The sequence below is a fragment of the Physeter macrocephalus genome, chromosome 6, assembly GCF_002837175.3.
Source record: "Physeter macrocephalus isolate SW-GA chromosome 6, ASM283717v5, whole genome shotgun sequence".
NCBI classification, from domain to species: Eukaryota; Metazoa; Chordata; class Mammalia; order Artiodactyla; family Physeteridae; genus Physeter; species Physeter macrocephalus.
The window spans coordinates 17,449,053-17,473,299 of NC_041219.1; the positions used below are offsets into that span (position 1 = coordinate 17,449,053).

The 24,247-nt window shown below is 40.5% G+C and overlaps 1 protein-coding gene across 1 annotated transcript in view; it reads left to right on the forward strand.

The window, feature by feature from the left end:
* Positions 1–2,011: 2,011 nt before the first annotated feature.
* Positions 2,012–24,247, forward strand: part of TMTC2 (transmembrane O-mannosyltransferase targeting cadherins 2) — a 439,654-nt gene continuing 417,418 nt past the window's right edge. Inside the window, exon 1 of the mRNA XM_024122944.3 lies at positions 2,012–2,200. Within this exon, the coding sequence (XP_023978712.2) occupies positions 2,118–2,200 (83 nt within the window). The 5' untranslated portion in view covers positions 2,012–2,117. The remainder of the gene's footprint in view (positions 2,201–24,247) is intronic.

Below are 24,247 nucleotides of genomic sequence, written 5' to 3' on the forward strand. Positions count from 1 at the left end.
GTGAGCAGAGGTTATGGGGTTAAACAAAAAAAAAAAAGGTAAAAGATCAGTCCCTGCCTTTAAAGATACAGTTCCCTCTTATGTGCGTTTCCTTATGTTTTTCCCAGGGCACAAAAATGGGCCCTTCGTGCATGGCATAATAAATATTCATCATTTCACCTATGAATACATAGGTTTCCTTGTGAAATCAGGAAAAGATGTTGCTGTGTTTTGCAGACACCCAAACCACGGTATTTGATTTTCAGGCCACTGCCAGACATCCGGGGGTCTCAATTTCTTGCCGCCGTTTTGGAGAGCTTGCTGGTTAGGTGCTGCCTTTGGGCCTATGGCCGAGGTATGGGGGGAGGGGGGGAGTCAGCCCTCTACAAGTCTGTTTTCTATGCATTGTGGCTGCCATGCAGCAGGGGGCGCTGCAGTAGTGTTCATCACGGTCCTGGGAGCCACTCGTCCAGCCAGAAAGGGGCCAAGCCGGGAGATGTGGCAGGCAGCCCACGGTCCTCTTTGGTCTTGCAACTTTAGTACCCAGAGCTCGTTCTACACAGACCATTCTTCTACACCATATTTCACCATGTTGGACGCCTTCCATCCAGTCCTGCATCCGGGCGGAAAGGAAAGGGCATTAGCTTCCCGCCTTCCTAGGTGTAAGGGTAGCGCTGTACTCGGTTGTACAGGCGTCTCTTCTCCGTGTTCTTGGGGTCAGCCTGACAGTTCCCTTGAAACCACGAAAAGCTCCCGCAGCTGCGGGGTATGGATGTGTGTGCGCTAGTCTTTCTTTCCTCTTCGGGGGTCCTTTCTTTTTAACCTGACTGCGGGAATATTTCCCTCCCCACACGTCTCTCCATTGACATTCGGGACAACGGTCGGCTCGGAGCTGAAATCTCTCCCTCCTAAGACACCCCTCAAGTTCTCCAACGCCCCCCCCGCCCCCCGCACCGTTTCGGTTCACGCACAGTGAGGGTGTGTGACAGGTCGCGTGTGTGTTTGTGGCAACCAAGTCTGCAGCACTCGCCAAACCTGTTCTTCCTCTCCCGGCCCCCAGAAGTCTCTCCAGCTGACCGGACCTACGCCTGGCAGCGCTTGGCACACGCAGCGCTGGGGTTGAGATCCAGTCGGTGCTAGGAGCCGCCAGGCAACAGCGGGGCGAGCGACTGCGTCCTCCTCGGTCTCGTTCCTCCTCTAGCTGCCCCGCCCGGGGCGCACTCCAGCTACCTCTTTGGGCTCTCTTCCAGCCGTCGCCCCTGGGTACCCTGGGCTTCCCAGAGTGAAATCGAAGGTGAAAGAAACAAGGGGAGGGCGGGAGGTGGGGAGGAGGAGCCACTGGCCGGGGAAGAGAGTGGGAGGAGCCTTCAGCCCAGGGGGTAGCGTGGGCGGAACCTTAGGGGCGGATCTGGGTGGAGAAAGGGGCTGGGCAAACCCGGTGGAGGGTTGGCCACGCAGGCGCGGGGGACAGCTCCGAGAACCCCACGCGGGAGCTTCTGGAGTCTCCCGCCACCGCTTCTCACTTCATTGGAGAAGGGGCTGGGGCCGGGAGGGGAGCTAATAAAGAGTGAATGAGCTGCAGCCGCTGTGGCGGCCGGAGACCGCCCGAGCGGCACCGGAGCTGTGCGACCGGCAGGCGGCGAGGGGAGGCGGTTCGCCTTGTCCCTCCCACCCGCCCTTCTCTCTCTCTCCTCCTCTAGCTGGTCTCCGAGCCCGGCTCGCTCCGGTCCATCTGTTCCCACCGCGCACTCTTCCACCTCCTCCGAGTCCCACTCCTCACCTAGGGCTCCCTGCACTGCCATGGGTTAGGGTGGGGGCGCGAGCCGCGCGAAGGACTAGCCCTGTGCATCCGCCGGGGGGCGCGGAGCCCGAACGCCGCTCGCCGCTCGTCGGCGCAGGGCATGGGGAGCGCGGTGTGAGCCCGCACCCGGGGAGGACGCAGGAGCTGCGGAGACGGGCGCGAGGAGGAGGAGAACGGTGGATTGGAAGGACCCGAGGGAGGAAGGGAGGGCGGGGAAGCGAGGGAAAAGTGAAGCTGGGAGGAGAAAGCGGCGGAAGGTGGGGATTGATGCTTCTGTTTTTTGTTGCCGCTGTTGCCCTCGCGCTGGTAGCCGAGCCGGAGGGAAGGCGGTGGAGAGATGATTGCAGAGTTGGTGAGCAGCGCTCTAGGGCTCGCTTTGTATCTCAACACCCTGAGTGCGGATTTCTGCTACGATGACAGGTAAGGGGGTGAGAGGAAGGGGTGGCGGGCTGCTTGGGGACTCCGCGGTAGCTCTGAAGCTTCCTGCTTTAAGGTTCGAAGTGCGTCTTGGTGGGACTGGTCCAGCACCTGAAGGTTTAGGAGACGCGTAAACATCAACACCTAAAGCAAACGCCGGGGACGCGGGCGCACTGGGCGGGCTGAGGGAGTTTGAGTTCCTAGTTTGCAGCAGGTTCCTCTCCCTTGCTTCTAGGCTGTTGGCAGACGCTTAAGTTTCTTTGCGGAAATCACAGCAATTTGGGAAACTCTTTAATGAGCGTATTAAAAAATAATCTTAGGTATTCCATGGTGCAACAAAACACATTGAGCGATTTTACGTCTGGACTGGAAGGAAGCTGCTCCCCGTCCCCTAATAGATCTTCCCTGTAATGTTTCCTTTTATTGATGGGACACTTTTATTTCCCGAGGTTAAAACACACGTTTGACAGTTGCCAAAATAGTGGAGAAATCGCACTCTGTTTCAACTTTCCCTTTTGACGTATGGTGTACTTTACTTTGAGCCAGGATAATGCTGCTCATCTCTTCCGCTCCGCCGCCTCCCTCGCAGATCGATGGGGTAGCACTTTAATATAAAAGCCTGGGTTTTCGTTTCTGTTTGGGAGTTTTACATTAGACGTTAGCAATTCTTTTGTGCTAACTGGGGAAGAAGACGCCCCTAGAGACTGAAGTTGTCTTCTGCGTTTGGGTTAGTTTGGGTGGCTAATGAGACCTGAACTGTGTTGTCAAAGAAACTGCATCGATTTCTGGGAAATGTGACAGTTGTGCTCGTGTCTCTACCTATTTTTTAAACGTTGTTAGTGTTTCAAAACTGATGAAAAGCTCTAATAGCCATTAGGGAAAATTCCAATTTGTGCCTTTCCGGTGACTTAATCTGATTACAATTAAAACAGATGCATAATTAAAATATATTAGGGAGAACAGCACGCCTGGCTAAACTTATTAACCGTCCTGGGGTGTTTCATGCTCCATTGAAATTAAACCATCCAAAAAGTGAGCACAGATGTACTTTGACAGCTTTTCAGCAGCCTCTCTGGGTTATGGAAAGTGATGGATCCTCAGGGTCAGGGCGAGGCAGTGAGTGAACTTAAGCAAAGTGGTTGATAGGTAGGGGAGAGGAAGGCAGAATTTTCTCCTGGTGGTGCTTAGCCATATTCTGTATCCTCTTGTGTGCCCACCCTCCAGCTAAAAGCATGTTAATGGATGTATGCCTTCAGTCAGCAATCTTGGTTCACGCCAACATGTCTGTTATGAAATCCCCTGATAATAGGTACAAGAACATCCAGCAAACCCTTCTTAATGCATTTTATGTACTGTCTATCAGAGACTAGTTGATAGGAAGTCACTGTTACACATACACTTTTCCTCAACTTTTAAGCAGTGTACATATTTCAGCAGTTTTGCTACGTGCTTCGAGAAGTAAATGATCTGTGTGTAAGAGTGAGGTGAGCTGCTTCTGTACCCTCCAATTTTGTGTTACTCTGCACCTGCTATTTCTAGAATATTGGCAGATAAAGCTCTTGCTTCCAAAGTTGGGTGACTTTTCACTAAAGCGAGCTCAAGGAAGAATCTGGGCAGTTACTGGCACCGTTGGGGACAGTTTGAAGAGTAAGCATTTAAACCAATAATTTAGAACTTATATAAAAAAGTAACTTACTGTAATACTGTAAGTATTGCAGAACACTGTGATAAATCAAGCAAATAGCATGGTGTGGCTATTCTTTATTGCTGTCCAGTTCTTTCAAAAGTACATGTCAGAAGAAACTATCCTAATAAAGATTAAGGCTGGAACTAAACTACATTTGCATGTACATTTCTCTGTAGACTTAATGCTTATTTTGTGTTCTTTAATCATCGGTCAGAAGTGTTAGTGTTGTAACTCGGCAGAATGGTGTGAGTGTGATGATAAATTAGTTGTGCTTTGATAATTGGCAATTGTTATAAGTTCTTTACCTGCTATAGATTGAATGGAGTGTCAAAATTCCTGAGTTATACCTAGCGGCATAGATGAATTTAATGTGATGATTTGCCCATATCATCTAATTGATAGCATGCCCAATGTATGACATATAGACAGTATATACCATTATGATGTTGAAGACCTGTAAATATATATTATACTTAGTTACAAATTGAAAAGTATATTTTACTCTAATATTCTTGGTAGCAGAACTGCATATGCAACCACGTACTCTTGAGAGTATGAAATCTTACAAGTGCCACACTTGGTTTTTATGAATCCTAGAAATTATGAAATGTGTATTAATAGGAGCATGGCACATATTTGGTGTCTGCATAGCATGTTCAGGTGATTCAGTGCCAAGGTTTCTGTCTCACTGCTCTAACTCGCTTGTGTGAGAAGCAGGGAAAAAAGCTGGGGAGTCAAGTGGAAACTGTAGGATGATGATAATGTGTTTATTTCCACCACTCCATTTCATACTACAAAGACTCAAGTGTAAAACTTTGTTTAAACTACACCTGTGGCTTCTGCCACAACACCACCCACTCCCTTTCACCCCTCGCCCGCCCCCCACCAGGAACTTTTGTGAAATATGGTTCTGCGAGGAGAGGGCAGTGCTGGGAGTGAAAGGGCAGCTCAAGGAAGGGAGGTGGCTCTTACGCTCGACTTGCTTAACTAAAGCAAGACTCTGCATTTTAGCTGAAGAATCTGGCATTTACTGTAGGAGGGCTTTCTATTGCTTCAGCTTAAACATTATTGCTGTGGTACTTCTCCAAGTTATCATTTCTTTTAAATGTAGTGCTCAGGTTTACTTTATAAACTATATATGTAATTATATTCAGTGTTTGATGTAGCTTGGTTGAGATTAAGTGGTAATCTGAAACCTTCTTCTAGCAAAATCAATTTCCCTATGGTAAAATTGAATATTTTACCAGTGTTTCTGTGCTAAATGTAAGACTATGGCTCTGATGTGATGAAACAAACAGTAGAAGAGTAGAATTCATCATATCTGATGAAAAAGCATATACAATTTCAGCTTCTTCCCCTCTCCCCTTGCCTTCAATCTAGTAAAGACTGTACTGAATCTTAAATTGTGGTTAGAGTAAAATTGGAATTATAAATATGCAGTCTTTGCCAAAGTTGAAGTCATGCTGAGTGTGACTTCATGAAGGACTGTCTCCCTTTCTGGAGAAATTTGATGTTAGGTCAGTGGGAAAAATTTGCTGACCCCGAATTCTCTGCTTTCTTACATATTTGTTGAGGATAACATTGCATCACTTTCCCTGCATCCTCTTTAGAAGTCCTGCTATGTTTTGCATAAAGATAGCACTAAAAGAAGAGTCAGTTTACTTCAAAGCAACAAAAGTAAACTATAACTGCTGTTTCGTAGTGTGATTTCATTTGGCACATATCATCTAATTGACGGCATGCCCTTTGTGATAGATAAGTGAGAACATAATGCACCGAATACATCTTTTTAGTCTCATGTGAGTAAAATAATGCATTAGTTAAAAAAAAAAAAAAGACAATTTGAGTTTTTGAAAGTGGGAAATGCGTTTGTGGCTGCTTTGAAAATTTTTTTCCTTATTGCCCATTCTGCAACTGTTAAACTCACCCATGATCATTAACATTACCTTTAGGTTCCTTAGTTATTGGTGTGCAGTAATTTTGTGAAACTTGGAGAAGCAACTCCACAGCAGGAATTTCTACTCTTGAAATCAAACCAACTCCAAACTTTCAGTAGCACATCCCTAGTTTAGTTATTCATTTAGGTGTAAATGTAAATCTCAGTTTTATAGAAACACTTGTTAAGGTTTTTTTTTCCTTAATGTTATAAAGAGTTTGGTTAACAGTATTTAAAATGAAGGAATGGAGGATTTAAGGTATATTGACAAGCTTTTTAGAAAAACCTTTTTTTTTTTTTTCCCCTGAAGATATTCAACTATACTTTCTACTTGGTCTTTTAATGTTATTATCAGTTTGGTTTTTGACCTGGTATAAGAATAGCTTGTGAAATGATCAGTCCCTATAACGTCTCTCTGAAAAGTTCTCTCTAATAAACTTGCCTTGGACCAATCTGGGTTTGTTATCTTAAAATTCTAGTATGTTCAACCACTGAAGGCATGTCTGGTATTTAGTAAAAGCATGTTTAGAAAGAATTACTATAAAATCAAAGTAAATAAGGGAGAAGTTTGCTTTGCATCCAAGGTTGTCTCTTCAGGTCTCTATTGGAAGAAGGTAATGTGTACAAGAGTGTTATTTTACTCTCATTTCTTTCCCAGTTGATAATGTACTAAAAAAAAAGGCCAGTGGGTACAGTTCATAGTTTCTGAAATATTTTATGTGACATTTTATTTTCTAGCTACGTTTTGATTGTTTAATCAAATCTATGTGGAAAAGGTTCATTTTGCCGTTTGAATAAGTACATCTCTTAACAGTAAATTAAAATTAAAATTCGGTGAAGCCGGTATGGACCACTTTGCCTTACCTCCAACGAGCTTGTCACATGGGGTTTATCCTAGCAAATGACCCAGATACAAGCACTGAACGGACATGTGCAAATGCCATAGGGGAAATTGCTTGCCAGCCATCTGTCTCTTAGTTTTTCTCATTTATAAATACACTATATTTGGCGGAGGGGCTGCATTTATTGCACATTATTAGTTTACATCATCTCATCATCTGCACTTAGTTTTTCAGAGCTAACGTGTCCCTACAGTAACACTGAATTCCCTGCTGCTATAATTCTGAAATAGCTACAACCTTTTGGATTCCAACATGAGTTAAGAGCAGTTTGTCTTCCTAATCTCTTTGTTGCTGTTCAGCACGCTAAAAGCACTTGTTTAAAATGCCCTTGATGGTGCAGCTGTTTATCATAGGTGAAGGGTATGTTTTCTCTAAAACAGGCACCTTCATCATATTAGGAAAGGACAAAGTTTACCCTTAAGGCGCTCCGATAAATCTGTGGCTGACAAACCTACTTTCTTATAACTTCATTATTCTCACCCAACATGCTTTCAACGCAGTAACATTCATCTCTTAAATTTTTTGGTCCTCTCTTGCAGGCTAAGTCTTACATGAGCTTTGGGTCCTTCCTTTAACGGCTTCACAAAAGTGACAAGTGTGGCAGCCTTGATGGAAAGGACAAGTGGGTTGCTGGACGTAACAACATTCCCTCTATGAATAGCTGTCCTCGTTAAGAGCCTAGCTGAAAAAAGTGGAGAGGCCTATCACCAGGAGCTTCATCCTATTTTTCATGGGATGAAAAAGGCATAATATTTTGAATCATTACAGGTGTAATTATGCACAACGCTAGACGGTTTCTTTGAAGATTTGATTTGTATGTGTTCTTCAGGAATAAAGGGCTACATTCATTAATTCACTAATTATGAACACCACTAGACATGGGCTTCCCTTATATATGGTGCATAATACAAACAGCAGCTGTTCTCCGTTGTCAGTAAGTGTCCCTGTCTGTCCTTTCCTACCTGTACTTTACCAGGTACTATATAGTGTTTGAATCTGGGAATCTGATGATAGACATAAAAAATGCTGATAGCTTATCCTTTAGCAGAATTTCACTTGCATTGACTCATGTTTATTTTGATTGATACTCATATTTTTAAACTTTTATTGGGATTCTGTTGGCTTCTTTCCCAGAGCATCTCTGCTGAGGATCCATGGTTGACGGTTTGAACTGGACTTTTTCTTGATCTGGTGCTCATTGGCACTTTATTCATAGCTGTGGAAGCTTTAGAATACCTTTCCCAAATGGCTCCTTCCTAATTGTTCAGGTCAGTTGTTTTCCTTGGAGGTCTGCAGTGGCTGAACTCTTTGAGTTAACTAGATTTGCCTTGACTGGTCATAGGGATTGAAGACTTTTGCCTCAGAGATTATTTTGGTTGTATTTTCTAGGCAGTTAATTCTAACAAGATGCAGCACTATCAGATTTCTATTGATCTCTTTTCCTCCACTCTGACAGTTTAGTTTTTCAGTTACATTTGTCAGTTTCTCTGGTACTCAAGGTTTCTTAGAACAAAAGTTATAGATGTTCGTTTCAGTCTTTTAGAAACTTTTGGGAATTATAATTTTGGGTTCAACCGTGAGCTTTTTTCTCTACAGGTAAGTAGGGAAGAATTGAGTAAGCCTATCTATTCAGGAGAAATTTGAAGAAGGCGGGAACACTGAAATGATTTGTTTTCAAGATTCTACATTAAAAGTTTCTGTTGTGTTTTTGAAGTAATTTGTTTTATTTAAGGGCACTTCATAAGATACAGTTAATTTGAGTAACTAGAAATGATTGTTTTAAAGATGAGATGGAGAGAGATTTTGACTTGCTGATGTCTAAAAAATTAATTTGGAACAGAGATTAGAATTCAAATCCCTAACTCCACCTTTAGATTCCATTTTATCATGGAAATAAGTGAAATTATACGTACATTTACTTATTCCAAGGCTGTAAACATGCCACATGGCTTGAGGGCAGTGCTACTGTATCTGTTTTAAAAGTACCTTAGTACATGGCAGAGGAGATGCTGTTTGCTTATGATAAATTGGTGTAAGCTTTTGCTTCTTGATTTCTTTGCTGGGGCATTTTGTGATATCAGGGTGAGGCAGGGTCTGAAGCGTGGCACAGCATATAGTTATTGTCAAGGAGACTGACTAAATTACATGATTTGTCAAATGAAACACACATCAGTGCCCTTGGAATAGCAGCTTTGTGGTAGGTACTGTATCCAAATAAAATGTGTCTTTCCCTTTGTCTTTGATGACTACTCTTTATTTCTGTGGAATTTATTATAATAAATGTGTGATTATTCCTTAGGGCATCAAGTTAAAAAAAAAAAGCAAGTTCACTATAGTCTTATGATTATGGTTTAACTAGGAAACAATTGTGTATTGTCATTACAGAGCCATTTGGGAAAAGGAGCCTAAGGCTGGCAGCTGTGTTGTTCCCCTAGGGACCATTCTCATTGTTTTATAAACTATCTTTTGTGTACCTCTGCCCTCCTATCTTCAGGTTTTTAAAGGTATTATAAATACTGAGCCTGCTGCTTAGGGTTGTAAAAGATGTCTGGAGGTAGAATACTTGGGTCCGAATAGTTTGTCAGGTGTACTTTTAGAATAGGATGTTTCTCTCCTCCTCCAAGTAATTAACTACAGAACTGCTCTCCCAAAGAAATTGAAAAAAGCTCATTTTGACAAAGCAAGCTTCTAATGGTAAATTTTCCAACTACAAGTTTGCAGAAGAAAAGTTCTCCGATGATGAAGAAGTTTAATCAGGCAAAAAGACATTTTTATTTGCAGAAATAGGCCCTTTAGTGGGAGGAAATTACTTCTTACTGATGTGAAAAACTAGTATACCTGAATTCATTTGGTAAACCTTATTTAAAATAGGAAGGTTATTCTTGTTATTCTATTGAAAGAAAAAAAAAATGGAGCTGAGTTGTGTCACTGAATTTATATTAAAGAAATAAGGTTTTACAATTTAACCCACTCTTATAGGGATATGTACTGACTTAACCAAAGAAAATGAATTTGAGATTTGAACAAAAATCTATTATAAAGACACCAGAGTCCAGCCTGAAATTACCAACTGTAGTTTGCCACAGACATCTAGTCTTCTATTTAAAATATCCTATTGAAGTGATCTCTTTTGGTTTCCTCCACCTCTATATTTTTAAGAGTCTTTGTATTTTTTCTTTTAGAAACAGTGGTGTTTTTGGCGTTCATTCCATGTTGAACAGAAAATGAAATTTCACTGTTTTAAAACCTCTTGTATGTCATTAACATAAAGTAAACCATTTCTGTGAGAGAGTATTTAGTACCTACTTTTAAATTCAGGCCTGATATGATACTGAGGATGCCTGTGGTAGGCCAGGGGACTTTAGACCTGGTCCTCTCTCATAACCCCCCACCTCCACACCCTACCTCATCCTTTGATATGGATGGTTACCTTTTAGAAAATCTTTTAAAATGCAGTTCAAATTCTCAGTTTCTTTGAATCAGATGGATATTTTGGTACCTCTCCTAAAAGGACATTTTTGAGCTGGGCCTCTTGTTGGATCTCTTTCCATCTATGTATATGTATATATATATTTCTAGATCAGCGCTTCCCAAACTTCAGTCTACCTGCACATCACCCGGCCTTGTTAGAATGCACATTCTGCCTGGAGTGGATCTAAGAGTCTGCATTTCTGTCATTCCCAGGGGTGATAGATGCGGCTGGTTCATGCAGCGTACACATTAGTTCAGTGCGTTTTACAGATATTCGGAAAAGACTGCCTAAATTCCTGTATTAAAAAAGATTTAGGATAATCTTTTATATCTCAGAAGGGTATGAGTTTAGCCATTTTATTTAATCTCTCTGTTTTGTTTTATATTTGTTCAATCATGACATCTTTAAATTGATCTTAAGAGTTTAAGATATTGTGTACATTTTGAAAAGGTAGAGAGCCCGCTGAAATCTAGGAGATGATCTCTATTGAAATATCTGTCGCCAACTTGTATTACAATATCATCTTCTTTGTAGTTACGATGGAGACAGATGTTGGATTCTGAGTTTTACAAATAAACTGATAGGCGGTTGCCTTAGGCTTATGACTTGAATAGATGCTGATGCCTAAACTGAGTCTATAGTCAGTGCCTTGATGAGTTTGTACGTTTGTTGAACAATCCCTTGTAAGGAAACTTGGCTTACACTGAATGAAGATTATAGACGTCAGGCAGGTGGCAAAATATAGGCATTAGGCAGCTGAGAGCAGAAAAGAGAAAGATTTATTAATGACATTCAGGCACTGGGTGATGCTACTGGGTAAAGGTTTATCAACATAGTATTAGAAATGCTTGGGCCCCTTTGATTTTTTTAACCTGGTACACTATACCTCAGCCTTTGGGCACTTTGGATTTCTGAATAGGTGAATATACCATATATATGTGAAGTTTTACATTCCTACTTAGTAGAAATCTTTTCAAAGAACTTATTCTAAAATAAGTTATAATTATTTTTTCTTTTTAAAACACTGTACTCTGTACTACAGGCAGTATTGTGAAAGAACACTGGGCTAAGATAAAAGAGGAGAGGTCTTTAGTCTCGGAAATAACACTTTATTAACTAGTACTTGAGCTACTAAGCCTCTAAAACTTGGTCTTGTAATTGGTCAGGAAGTGCAAATGATGGTAACAACTGCCAACCACAGAGTGAGGACCGAATGGAATAGTCTGATGAATGTTTTCTGTGTGTTTAAAAAGCTGCATGATGTTACAATCAGATGTAGACGGTGTTGGACCAGAGGATGAATGACTCAGTTATCCCCGTACATTAGCATCTCACTCTCTTCTCCTCTGAGAACAGAGCTGTGTTCTACTCCATGTCCTGGCTCACTTTTTCACTCGGAGTCAGTGGTTGAGCTCCTGTTGTCTCAGCTTCTATTGCCTGCCCCATCTCTGCTTCTAATCTCTGTCCACCCTTTTGGTCAGCTGTCCCTGGTCTCACCGTAGAAGCAGGTTTTGCTTTCCTGTATTTCTTTTCTGCTGCTTTCCCTTTGTTTCTGGTCTCTGTGCTTATTTTGAATAGATATTCTGGCCAATCTGAGCACTTCTTTCCTTCTGCAGGGTAAAAGGACCAATTGCAGTGCATCGGGTGTGAATAATCTTTGGTACTCTGGTTCTGCTTGGCAGGGTATATTGTTACTGGGTACTCATGATCTCTCTCTTCAATGAAACCCCTTTTCTTTGGGGAGTATGTTCAGATTTAGAGCAGTTCTGGCAGCCCAGTGATTAGGAAAGATAGATGTCAGATAAGCTGAAGTTTTTCTGCATTGAAGTGTTTGTGTTAATCAGTGGTGTACTGAGAATCTGTAGTAAGTGTGCTTAGCACATGTACTAGATGGTGACATCTAATATCTAAACCTGGTGATAAATTTTTGTAACTAATTAGAAAATGTTTTTTTCTTTTAGACCTTCCCAAGCAACAGGGTGGCAAAAAGTAAAAAGACCACAAGAGTTTTGGAACCAGATAAGTTAGGGATCTAATCCCAGAACTGTTACTTGCTAATTGTGTAATTTTGATTGTGTTACTAAAACTCTTCTAGCCTCTGTTCCTGTTCTATAGAATGAGGATAGTAACACCTAGAGTTCTTGGGAGAATTTAATAAGTTTTACAAAATGCCTGGTACAGTGGTGTTTGGGATACTTATTAAGTATTTCTCTTGATCAAGAAATTATTCATTAACTTTATAGCTGATATTTTAAAATCATTATATAATAACATCTAAAAATATTGTAGAGCACTTAGGGAATTTTCTTTAAAGCCAATATTCAAAATTTAAACTTATTTCCAATTATATTTAACTTGGTATTGCAGATAGATTTAGTGTCACTGAAAAGTTTGGTGAAGTATATTAAATAATTACTAATTTATAATTTTAATTTTCATCTTGGGTTATAGGTTTGGAGAAATGATGTTGAAATTTAACCATTATATACACACATATGCGTGCATACACACATGCACATTTTGCCAATAAAATGTTTGTGGTATATACTTGATTAACTGTATAACTGAATCACTTTGCTGTATACCTGAAACTAACACAACACTGTAAGTCAACTACACTCCAATAAAATTAAAACATAAAAAAAAATTAATTGAACAACCAATTAAAAAAAAAGTATATGTGAAAACCAGAACTCAGATATCTCCCATCTTCTTCACTTCAAGTGACTTTCTTCTTTAGATTAGATAATACTTACTGTGTGTAGGAGTGTAGGCAAAATTATGATTTCTTAGCATCATATAAGAATTGTTTCACTCTCTGATATGTTGCTTAGATTTTTAAGGAAAATCATTGTTTAAGGACAGATCTTAATATTAAGTTATTCCTTATTAATATTAATAAGAAAAAATCTTAATGAAAATATGGAGTTGTTTTCAGTTATGTTGCAATAAATAATGTTGAATAGAGAGTTAGCCCAAATCCCAGGAATACTTTTTATATATCTTTTGTTTTACAGTGAGTAAATTGTATAGAAAAGCTCTGTTCTTTGAAGCCTTTTCTGGGAAGCTTTTTACTCTCTAACTTGCTCTCTCACCAGGACCTACAACTCACATTAATTTTTTTACAGGTAGTTCTGCATTTAAGAATATTGATCTCTTTCTTGATTAAAACAGATCTTTCACATGTTTACTTACCATTTGACACTAACATTTCTGGCTTTCTCCCCCACTCCCCCCGCCACAAAAAAGAAAATACTTTCCCCCTCAAAGTCCAGGTAAGCTTAGCATGTTGAAGTTTACTGTATTGATAACATGGTTTCCTCTTTAAAGTTAGGGTGAGGCTCTAATGATCTTCCAGGGTCCTTCCAGCTTAAAGCAGGTCACAGTTATAGGGTTTAGGGTTTGGGCTCATTTGCCTAAGAAATATATATGAAATTGGCCATTTGGAGGCAATTGATAATGTTTTCAGTAAAACATTGGGCATTTTGCTACACATACCAGATCAACTAGGGATCTAATGTTTTACAGTGAAAATGAAAATGAGGCATTAATACAACAAACCGTATCAACCAAAGATGTTTTTACCTCAGCCATGATCATCATTTTATTTCTCATGTGTTACCTTCTTATTGGTTGGAATATTTATTGCTCTGTTCCTATTGATAACTAAATTCTAACAGCAAGTGGCAAGCTCCAAAAAAGGAGAGCACTTTTTGTTCTTATTGGGTAGCAGCCTAGTTTTCTCTAGTGCACATCTGTTCCTTGGAACATTTTTAGAATGTTCAGGTGAAAATTCACCCAGTATTTTAATAAACCAGATTCTGTTACTGATGGGTTAAAAAAAAATCCATCATACTGTTTTAATTTATTAAAGGGAAATGACAAATGGTTTCTGTACGATGGCTCTCAACTCTCTGGGATTAATTTAAATGAGTACAAGAAACCAATAATTCAGGACCTTATTAAACATGCCTCAGCAGTTGATTTTTAAGACTAAAGAAAAGACCAATAGCTGGATTTCTCCAGGGTGAGGAGTTGGCTGGAAAGGAGGGGTTATCTACTATGAAGGAGAAGGTTAAGTTTGACATCCCTATAAATGAACTTTGGTGAAATTGAGAGGAGTTGACTTGAAGAGTATTTTGCCCCTTTCTTGTTTATGATACAGTGCTTTCCTTTTATGGTATAGAGGAGGGATCATTATAGAGAAATTGGGATGACCTTTCTTCGTGAGGGGAAAACAGAGGCACTGCAATGGAAGATGGGTCATTTTGATTGGTACCTCTGTGGATTGGAACCAGAGCAGCAACTGATTGACAGCTTCTTGACGTTAAATCAAGACAGTTTGTTAGAATGGAAATCCTCTGAATTCAACTGTATTTGTGGAAAGTAGGTCTTTGGTGCTTCAGAAAATTCTGTGGTAGATTTTGATTGCATGCTGAATTTGGGGTGTGTGTTACAAAATAGCAGCTTGTTTGTATTTTTTTTTAAAGGCAGTTATCATAATAAATACCCAGATGTTCATCTTTGTATACTTAGAATTTGCATTCTGAGAATTTATGATTTTGGGGAGGGGGTTGGGTTTATTTTTCAAACTAAAGCCTGAGAGAATTAGCAAATTTAATGTTAAAATGGACACTTTATTCATATACGCAAACCTTGTAGATTTAAGGTAGACCATATATGATATTTAAAAGTTAATATTGTTTTCAATACTAAGAATAATCTTAAGTTTAGATTTCCACTTTTATTTCTTTTTATGTCATCATTATTTATGAAAACTAGTTGAAAATGAAGATCAAAGATTTCCTGTAAAACCTAAGATATGACAAGAACGTTATTTACTTTAAAGTTTTCTCTAAACCAGAATAAAAGCTTAAACACAAACCAGAACTTAGCCAGAATGTTTTTTCTTTAAGCAACACTGGGAATCTCTATAAAAATAGAGTAAATGCTTTGCATGCAGCTTACCTACTGCATTTGAAGAAAATCTTTTGTGTATGTCTGCAGGCTATTTGTGTGTTCAGAAAGAGTTTACCAGAATCAACTGAAATTGGTAGAAAGTGGCCAAAGTAACACTGTAGCTATAACTTTATTGAAAACCAGAATGGTATTCTTTGTCATAATCTTGAGTAAATGGAAGCTAATGAGTGATTTCTTTTGTGAAATATTATCAGTTTTCCTTCACTTTAAAGGAGATTAATTTTATTTTAAGGATTTTTTTTCCCAAGAAAAATCATATCAGTTCCTGCTAAGTTCTATCAGCATTGATTTTAGAAAAAAGGAGATGAATAGAAATTAAGAAAGCAGCAAAACTGGTAAAGAGATAATTTCCTCATACACATACCAACCAAAAGATTTAAGGATACTTAGTAATAACATTGTAAATTGTTTTGTGTATTCTGGTCACTTACCTCAGAGACCAGAAACAGCTGTTGTTACTAGAAGTGATGGAGAGAAAGAAAAAGTAAAGGTATGTTTACCATTTAAGTAACCTGATTTCTGCAGATTACAGTACAAAAATATGATAATTCTATTCAAAGTTTGGGAGAAAGATTTGATGTGGTTTATTTTAAATTCAGGAAATCCACTCAAATAGACATTCGCCTTTGATTTAAAAGTGTTAAGTCATTCTTATCCAGAAGTGTGTTATCTCCCAAGAAAGCATCAGTGTGGGATACTTTCAGCTCCTGTCATTCCTGTGTTCCTTTAGCAAGCATTTGTAAATGCTTAGCTGTGTCAGGAACCATGTTTAATATGGGGGGCACTGACCCTGAAGAAGATGTGGTCCATAATCTCAAGGATCTTAGAGTCTGGTGGGGAGACCAAGTAAACAGACAGTTTCCCTAACAGGGAGACATGCTTATGATTGTGAGTACGTAAGAGGGGCACTTGACCCAGACTGGGAGGGAGGAAGAGGGAGGCACTTGTGAGAACTGATTCCTGAAGAACAAATAAGAAATAGCTTAATAAAATGAGAGAGAGGGAGGATTATTTGGGGGAAAAAATGTGCAGAAAGAGAAAGGCATGGTGTCCAAAGAGCAGGGCATAAAGCTAGAGTAGAGGGTAGGGAGCAGGAGGGAAAAGAGATGAATTGGCAAGGTAGGCGAGAGCCAGATCACCGAGGGTCTTGTGTTCCCTGATAAAATTTGGAGAACTGTCTGAAGAAGGGTGAAATCCAAAGCAGAGAGACCAGAAAGGGGTCCATTATAGGATTACATTGGAGGATTTGTATTCCTGTTCGTGATGAGGGCTAAAATAAGGTAGAAACAGAGGTGAAAAAAATTGGGATGAAATAGAAAGGAAAAGGTGAAGAAAAGTTGATGTCACTTGGTAACAAGCTGAATGTGGAGGGTTGTAGGAGAGGGACTCTTCTCAGGTTTCTGTCTGGAGCAAGTGGGTGTAAAAGGAAGCAGACAGGTAGATCAGTTTGGGATGAAAGATGGTGGAGGGATGTGCTTATTTTCCTCTGAGTAAGAAGAAGCAGTGAGATGTCACAGCATGGAGATGCTGTGGGTGCTTTGGAGTGTGGCATGCCTGTATTGCTGCTTTGAATTGCTGCTAAAACATTGTCATCACCCTTTATTTTTGCTAGCATGTTTTACTTTGATAATAAGGTTTCAAGTGCCCAAAGCCCAGTTCAGAAAAGGGTAGAACCTCTTGCTTGTCTGAACCTAAGAGCCCTGATGAGGCCTGAAGACTTCATTTCTTTCTCCATCTCTTGGTATGGCCATCTTGGTGGGCATTGTGGCCAGTGGCAGCCTAGGATCTCTTCCTTAGCTCTCCCAGAATGCTCCAGAGGAGAATCTTAGTTATCCTGACTCAGGTTACAAGCTCATCCGTGAAATGTACCTCTGTTCTGGCATCGGAGTGAAGAGGAAGCAGGTTTGCCTAGCCCATGCCATATGCAGTATAGGAAAGAGGGCGTTCATTAGAAGGAAGGAAAAGGGATTCTGTGAAGAGGGGGAGACCACAGATGTCCATGGAACCCATGATGTTCACTTCCAGTCTGTTAATACCCTTAACCATTTGAGTAGTACTCGATCATAAATGCAATCTCAGAAGTCATGTGGCCTTACTTAGTTATGAGGTGGTCACACATATGAGGTAGAACATTCATTCATACGGGTGTGTGTGTGTGTGTGTGTGTGTGTGTGTGTGTGTGTGTGTGTGTGTGTGTGTGTGTGTGTGTGTGTGTGTGTGTGTGTGTGTATTCTGGACTATCCTCTAAATTGGGAGTAGGCACTACAGCCTGTGGGCCAGTGTACCCTGTAGCCTGTTTTTTAAACAGCCACACCCATTTGTGGACTTGTCTCTGACTGCTTTCTCTCTACAATGGCAGAGTTGAGTAGTTCCAACAGGGACCTTGGGGTTCGTAAAGCCTGAAACATTTACTGTCTGGCCCTTAACCAAAAAGTTTGCCACCCTCTGATCTAAATGGAAACACATTCCTTTAAAACTCTTCCAGCAATGATCTTACTGGTCCCTGAGAGCAGGGGACAATCTTACTGGTCCCTGGGCCCTCTCAGGGGTTCCCTGACATTTGATGGGAAACACAGGTCTAAGATACACTTGTTAGGAGTTAAAACTCAAGGTCAGTCTTACAGATGTAAAATGTTCCTGACTTCCCTTTCTCTTGGATCTATAGTGAGTCCTCACCGGTGACTTTTGGTAGAACTTGGCAAACTGCGGCCTGTTTGTCTAGAATAGCAGTAAGTGACTAGATGGCATGGATGCCACATGTCTGCAGTCGTTTATGGGTTTTGTCCTAACTCGTCCCTGGATCCTGAGTGAGTTCCTGAGCAGTGGGTTTTCAGGCAACAATATGTCTTTGTGAGCTGGTGCCCCAGCCCCTGCCATGCAGCCTGGCAGTCCCGTTGGGCCTCAAGGAAGCACCCGCTGCTTTCATCTCAGAGCAGCCGCCTAGGGAAGGCTGCCGGAGCTGTTTGTGAACCTGGCTCCCCTGCCTCTGGAGCCGCAAGCCTGCCGTTTCCCAGCAGTTGTTGCCCAGCTGTCTGCTGCTTTGTTACATTGTTTCAGGCTTTGATTCAACCTGCTCTCCAAGTGTTTTGCTTGACCTCCCCACCACCCCGGGTCGGGGTCTGGGCCTGGCTTTAGCTCAGCCCTAAGCAGCTGTTTGGTATTCTTCTGGTATCTAGTTCTCATGGGGTCGGCCCACTGGTCCTGATTTTCTTTGATTGAGGTTTTGGCACCTACAAAGTGACTGCGTCACTGCTTGGTTGTTGACAGCCTCGTCTTGATGCTTTTTCATTCTCTGGGCTCCCCAAGGGGCACCCTTGATAAAATGTGTTCAATAATGCGCTGGTTTTTTTCTTATTGGCAAGGAAAAAGGCGGTATGTTTCTGCTTTGAACTGGATTGCCATTTTACACGTTCTTTTAGAGTCTCCACTTGTCAAATGGTTACGGTTTGGATGTGGTTGTCCTCAGGTAGAAAAATCCGTGTCAGGACCAGGACTGCCTACTGCAGGATTATAACTGATTCTTAAACTTTTCAGGAGTCTTGTTAACTTGTGAGGCTAGAAGTGTAAGATTTACAAAGCAGTCGTACCTGGCTTTTCAAAATTTGTACCTCGAAGGTTGGTTTGCAAATTTATAATAATAGATAGATTAATCCTTACTGAGTGGAAAATGCTGCCTTTGGTATTATTTTCAATAGTTAATTTGAAGAGTAACTAATTATGTTTGCATGTGAAATGAACTTGGGAGGCCTGATAAGTAGAATACATTTTAGCCAGTAGCCACCTGTTCTGCTTAAAAACAACACCAAATAACCTGTTCATTTGATTTTCAATAAGGGCCTATTAAAAATTCTTAATTCATAAGCCAGGTAATAAACAGTTTCTGTGAAAGCAGACATTTAGGTAGAAAGGTTTTGACCTGGAGCTAGTGAAATCAATTAAAAAAACATTAAGCTAGAAGAGACACATTAAATCAAACATATATTGTAATACTTGTTTTAAAGGGTATCACAATATTCTGAGTTTGGGGAAAGTTCAATCCTAATGTTAAATTTTATGAGTAGATATGTAATATATATGCATTTATATGCAATTCTCTACTTGCCATAAGCCAAAGAAGAAACAATCAATTTACAAATAGCACAGAGGCAGTAAATTTGTTGGCAGCAGTTCTAGGCCTGTTGTAATTCTGTAGTTTTTTCAGTATGCACGTGGTGAATTGATGTTGCTCTGAGCCAAAGATATGGTGATATGTGAACGTGTCCAAGCACTTACATTATGTAAGGCTTGGAGGTATTTAGATATCAGTGAAATACGTTATGGGAGTAATAGGAAAATGTGTACTGTTGAAATCATATCCATAAAATCAGTGTTTATATTGAAGTTACCCTCCCAACTCACATTTCAGATTCAAGGGTTTGGCTTGGTGCTGTGTGATCAATTGAGACACAGTTCCCCGCTGGCAGGGGTTCATGTCTGAATCTAGACATCTTATTGGCTCTGCTCTAATCACATTGATCATTTTGAGCTACATCAAGGAGAATGTGGCTTCCAACATGGGTACCCTGTTTTCTTCCACAAAGTTCAAAATACATTACAGTCTCCCTTTTAGTTGTTCCTCTTTTGATCCGGCTGTCGTAGCTTGGGTTGTTTCTTCTTTTGCTTGGATTCTTGCTTTTGCCAGCATGCTTCTTTCTTTTCTAGGCAGTCCAGTATTTCTATCTCAAGTCATTTCCAGCTCGCCTATTGTGTACTTAACTCAAGATCTGAATGAATCATGATCATTATGAACATAATACCTGAATAATGCATTAAAAAGAGAAATATTTAGAAGTTGTATATTTAATTCTCCAGGGGAATAAGAAATTGAGAAAATGGGCTAAATATTTCTGTTAATAAAGGGAAGAAAAATCAAGTATGATGGATCATTGACTAGTGGGAGTCCTTGAGTTTATTCTTCAATTTTTTTACTCTCTGGCAGTGTTACAGGGGGCAGGTCAGTGACTTGTCTGAACCTGGGCTTGCTCATTTATGAAGAGGACAGTAATTCCTGATCTCATAGGGTTGTTATGAGCATGAACTCCAATTCAGCTTCATACACTTTAATTATCTGTCTAATCCGTCAGGTGCTCTGTTAGTGGAATGGCATGCAAATGGTGAATCATATGGATTCATGGAGGAAATGTCAGGTTGTTAGAATGATGGAGACTTCAAAACTGTTACTGCAGAGTTTTGCATGTGTCTTCAGCATGGATAATGGTAGATGAAAAACATCAAGCTGCCCAGGATGATGATCAGGAGGGAGTAGGCAGGAGGAAGTAGTGTGACTTAATGTGGGGCTCAAAGATGGACTTATTAGTAGTCTGAAGAGGGAAACTAGGGTCAGGGCCATGGTGCTCTAGCTGTTAGCTTCAGACCTTCTGGGGCCATGTGTTCTTTTGAGAAGAAAGTAGGCTCTGATTTTGAGGGTTATGTGGAGAGTGGCATCATACTGGCAGTAAAGTTTTAGAGAATGGTAAAGCTATGTGGGATATAAATAGTATTTTGAAAAACTCCATAAAGATGTTTAGGCGTGAAGTAGATTATTATATCTTGTATTTAAAAAATTTTTTTTAAATTTTTGGTTGTGTTGGGTTTTTGTTGCTGCACGCGGGCTTTCTCTAGTTGCGGTGAGCGGGGGCTACTCTTCCTTGGGGTGTGCAGTCTTCTCATTGCAGCAGCTTCTCTTGTTGTGGAGCACGGGCTTTACGTGCGTGGGCTTCAGTAGTTGTGGCAGGTGGGTTCAGTAGTTGTGGCTCACAGGCTCTAGAGCGCAGGCTCAGCGGTTGTGGCACATGGGCTTAATTGCTCTGCGGCACGTGGGATCTTCATGGACCAGGATTGAACCCATGTCCCCTGCATTGGCAGGCGGATTCTTAACTGCTGCACCACCAGGGAAGTCCCTATTATATCTTCTTAATAATTAAATTATGTGCAAAATATCATAGTAAGTTCTTTACATATTTCATTGCAGTTCATCCTCTCAATCCAATAAGGCAGTTATTATAAACATGGAAACAGGCTCTGTGAGGTTAAGTACCTTGCCTGAGGTCATTGGCCATTAAGTGATGAATCAGATTTGAAACCACACATGTGTGTCTCTGAAGCTCAGGCTCCTGACCCCCTCTATGAAAGCGTCGGAATACATGAGAGTTCGGGAGATCTGAAATTGATTCCTGTTTTTCCCACTAACTGTGTTAGATTGCACAATTTACTCAAAGAAGTACTTACTTTTTATTACCCCATCTTGTTATTGCAGGGTGCAGCGAGATGCATTTGAGTGAATTTTGCTTTCAAAGCAGCTTTTTTGTGTGTGTCGTGGATCCTTTTGTCCATCTGTTGAAACCTATGGACTTCTTCCTAAAAAATTGTATTACTTGCATAAAACAAAACATATAGAAGCCCCCCAAATTGAAATATATTTCTCAAAATACTAAAATACCAAGTTATTGTATAGTGAAATATATCCTTCTTTATTAATCTATTTAATAACAAAACCAGGTGTTAGATCCATTAACTGCCATGATATCGAAGTGGTGATGAGGGTAAATGATTTTTTGAGAAATTTGCAACAATTGTACTGTGATAGAAAAGCATCTGTGATTCCTACTGGTGATGAAATCACCGCTGTGGTTAGTTGCCTTTATTCAGAATTAAAGGCATTGCTAAGTTTCTTTATGACTAGTGAAAGCTAAGATGTACTTTTTTTTTCCATCCAAGTTCATGGACTCCTTAAATTCTCTTTGTGCATTCCAAGATGAGAACAGGATAAGAAGATACTTATTAAGGTCCTGTGAAGAAACATTGCAGAAAAGAAGGATCATCAGCAGTATTGAGAGTTCTAAGATTTCTTGGGCTTTTACCTCTCTAAACTTGGAAGAGTTTGGCTGTAGTCAGTAGCTTGAAGCCTGGGAAGGGACATGGAAATTCACAATCAGAATCTACCATCAACTTCCATTAAAACCCCTAAGCTTGTAGTTATCCAATACGGGATCATATAGGCTAACAAAATGTTGAGATTTTGTTTTGTCTTGGGTTTTGATCAATGATTATATAAATTCACGGGTCTTAGCACTGAGTAGCTTATGATTGTCAGAAAATCTGATTGTTAGCTTTGATTTTTGGTTAATAAAATTGAAAGCTGAATTGTGAAAAGACAAAGTTAGGTGTAGAAACTATTTGAAAGCCAGGCCTTGGGTTGAGTGCAGGTGGATATACTTAAAGGGGCCTGTGGAGAAAGTACTGGAAACTGCTGATTTGGATAACCTCTAATACCTCTTTTAACTCTGATTCTTTCACCCAAATATCCTTGATATTTATGGCGTATTGAAATAAGTCTAGTTTTCCATGGATTCTGATGAAAGAAATGAAAAAAATGAAAACAGATGGAGAACCTGAAAAGTAACTCTTGGTTGATTGACAGTTAATGTGGAGAATGCTTTAGAAAGGAAATGAAATGTTGTCTCCAGCAGATGGAAGTGTGTAAATTTTTCCTCCACTTTAGAGCTAGAATCACTGTGAGTGGTATTGTTTCAGAATCAGAAAAATAGAAAGAAAAATGGTATGGTTATCATCACAGGTAGGGGGAACAGAAAGGGTTCACATTGTTACTAAAGGCTCATGCCCCAAAGAAAAGCCTCCCCTCAGAGATGTGGGTCTTACCCCTTCTTCCTCTTTCTCCTCCAACATCCTTTGTCCTCAGGGAGCACGCATTACCTTTATCATCTTCCATTTTCCCTCCTCCCTTCCTGTCCTTTCATACCCTATTTCTCTTTCCTCTCCCCATTTTCTCTCTCTGCTTCTCCTCCCTTTCCCACACACCTTCCTCCCTCCTCCATACTTTCCCCACCCCTACCCTTCACCAAAGTCAAGTGATGCTGAACTGGGGCTCAAGAAGAGCCACTTCACTGATTTGATGGCACTGTGAGAGCTTCTTTTTGAGTATTACCTCATTCAACTCTGGACAGAGAAGGTATCTCCAAATCATGCTTGGTGATTCATGACCGGGCATCTGATTAACAAAGTGATACTTGAGCTGAGCTTTGGGAAAGGCAAATGGCGTCTCAGGGGTGCTGTGAACTGACTAGCTTGCCTGAAGCCCTAAGACTGTCTCACACATTGAGAAAACCGCAGGTTGTTCAGAACGACCAGTACCAAGGGCATATTTGGGAGACTGGCCAGGGATGGAAATACAGAAGTGGGTAGAAATCAGTTTGTGATGGGCCCTGGGTATCACGTTAAGGAGCTCAACTGAAAGCTAGGGGGACCCTTGAAGGAGAGAGAGATGATCAGACTTGCATATTAAGAGAGGATCCTCTGACAGAAGCAGGATGGATTGGAGGAAAACACCACTGAAGGTAGAGAGAACAGGTAGGAAGCTTTTGCACTAAATCAGGAAAAAAAAATTGAGAACTGACTAAAGCTCAGGGAATGAAGATAAAGAGGCAAATTCAAGGGAGGAAAGAGGACGCTAGAACTTGCTGACTGGATGTGAGAATGGGTAGGAAAGAATGAAAGAATTTATGGAAGTTTCTGATAACTGGATACTAAGAGTGTTCTCTGTGTGAAGAGAGGAGGAAAGCAGTTTTGAAGGGAGAGTTCATTTTTGGACATGTTGAATTTGAGGCTCTGCTGACATAGAATCTGTAGTAGACAGCAAACCATAGTAGGGTATTAACTACTTTAAGTTAGTGTATTGTGCCTTTGACATGAGCCAGCCAGGGTTCTAAGCACTTTACATGGATTATCTCATTTATTCCTTATAATAGCTCTGTGAGATATAGGTACGATCATTGTGAGGAAAATTAGGCATAGCAAAGTTAAGTGATTTTACATATTTAGAAAGTGATACAATATTGTGTGATTCCATTCATGTGAAATGCCCAGAAAAGGCAAATGTCTATAGAAAAGAGAAAGTAGATTAGTGGCTTCTTGGGAGTGGGAATGGGATTAATGCAAATAAACATCAGGGATCTTAATAAGATTGTGGAAATATTCTAAAACTGATTTATCGTGATGGCTGCCCCACTCAGTAAGT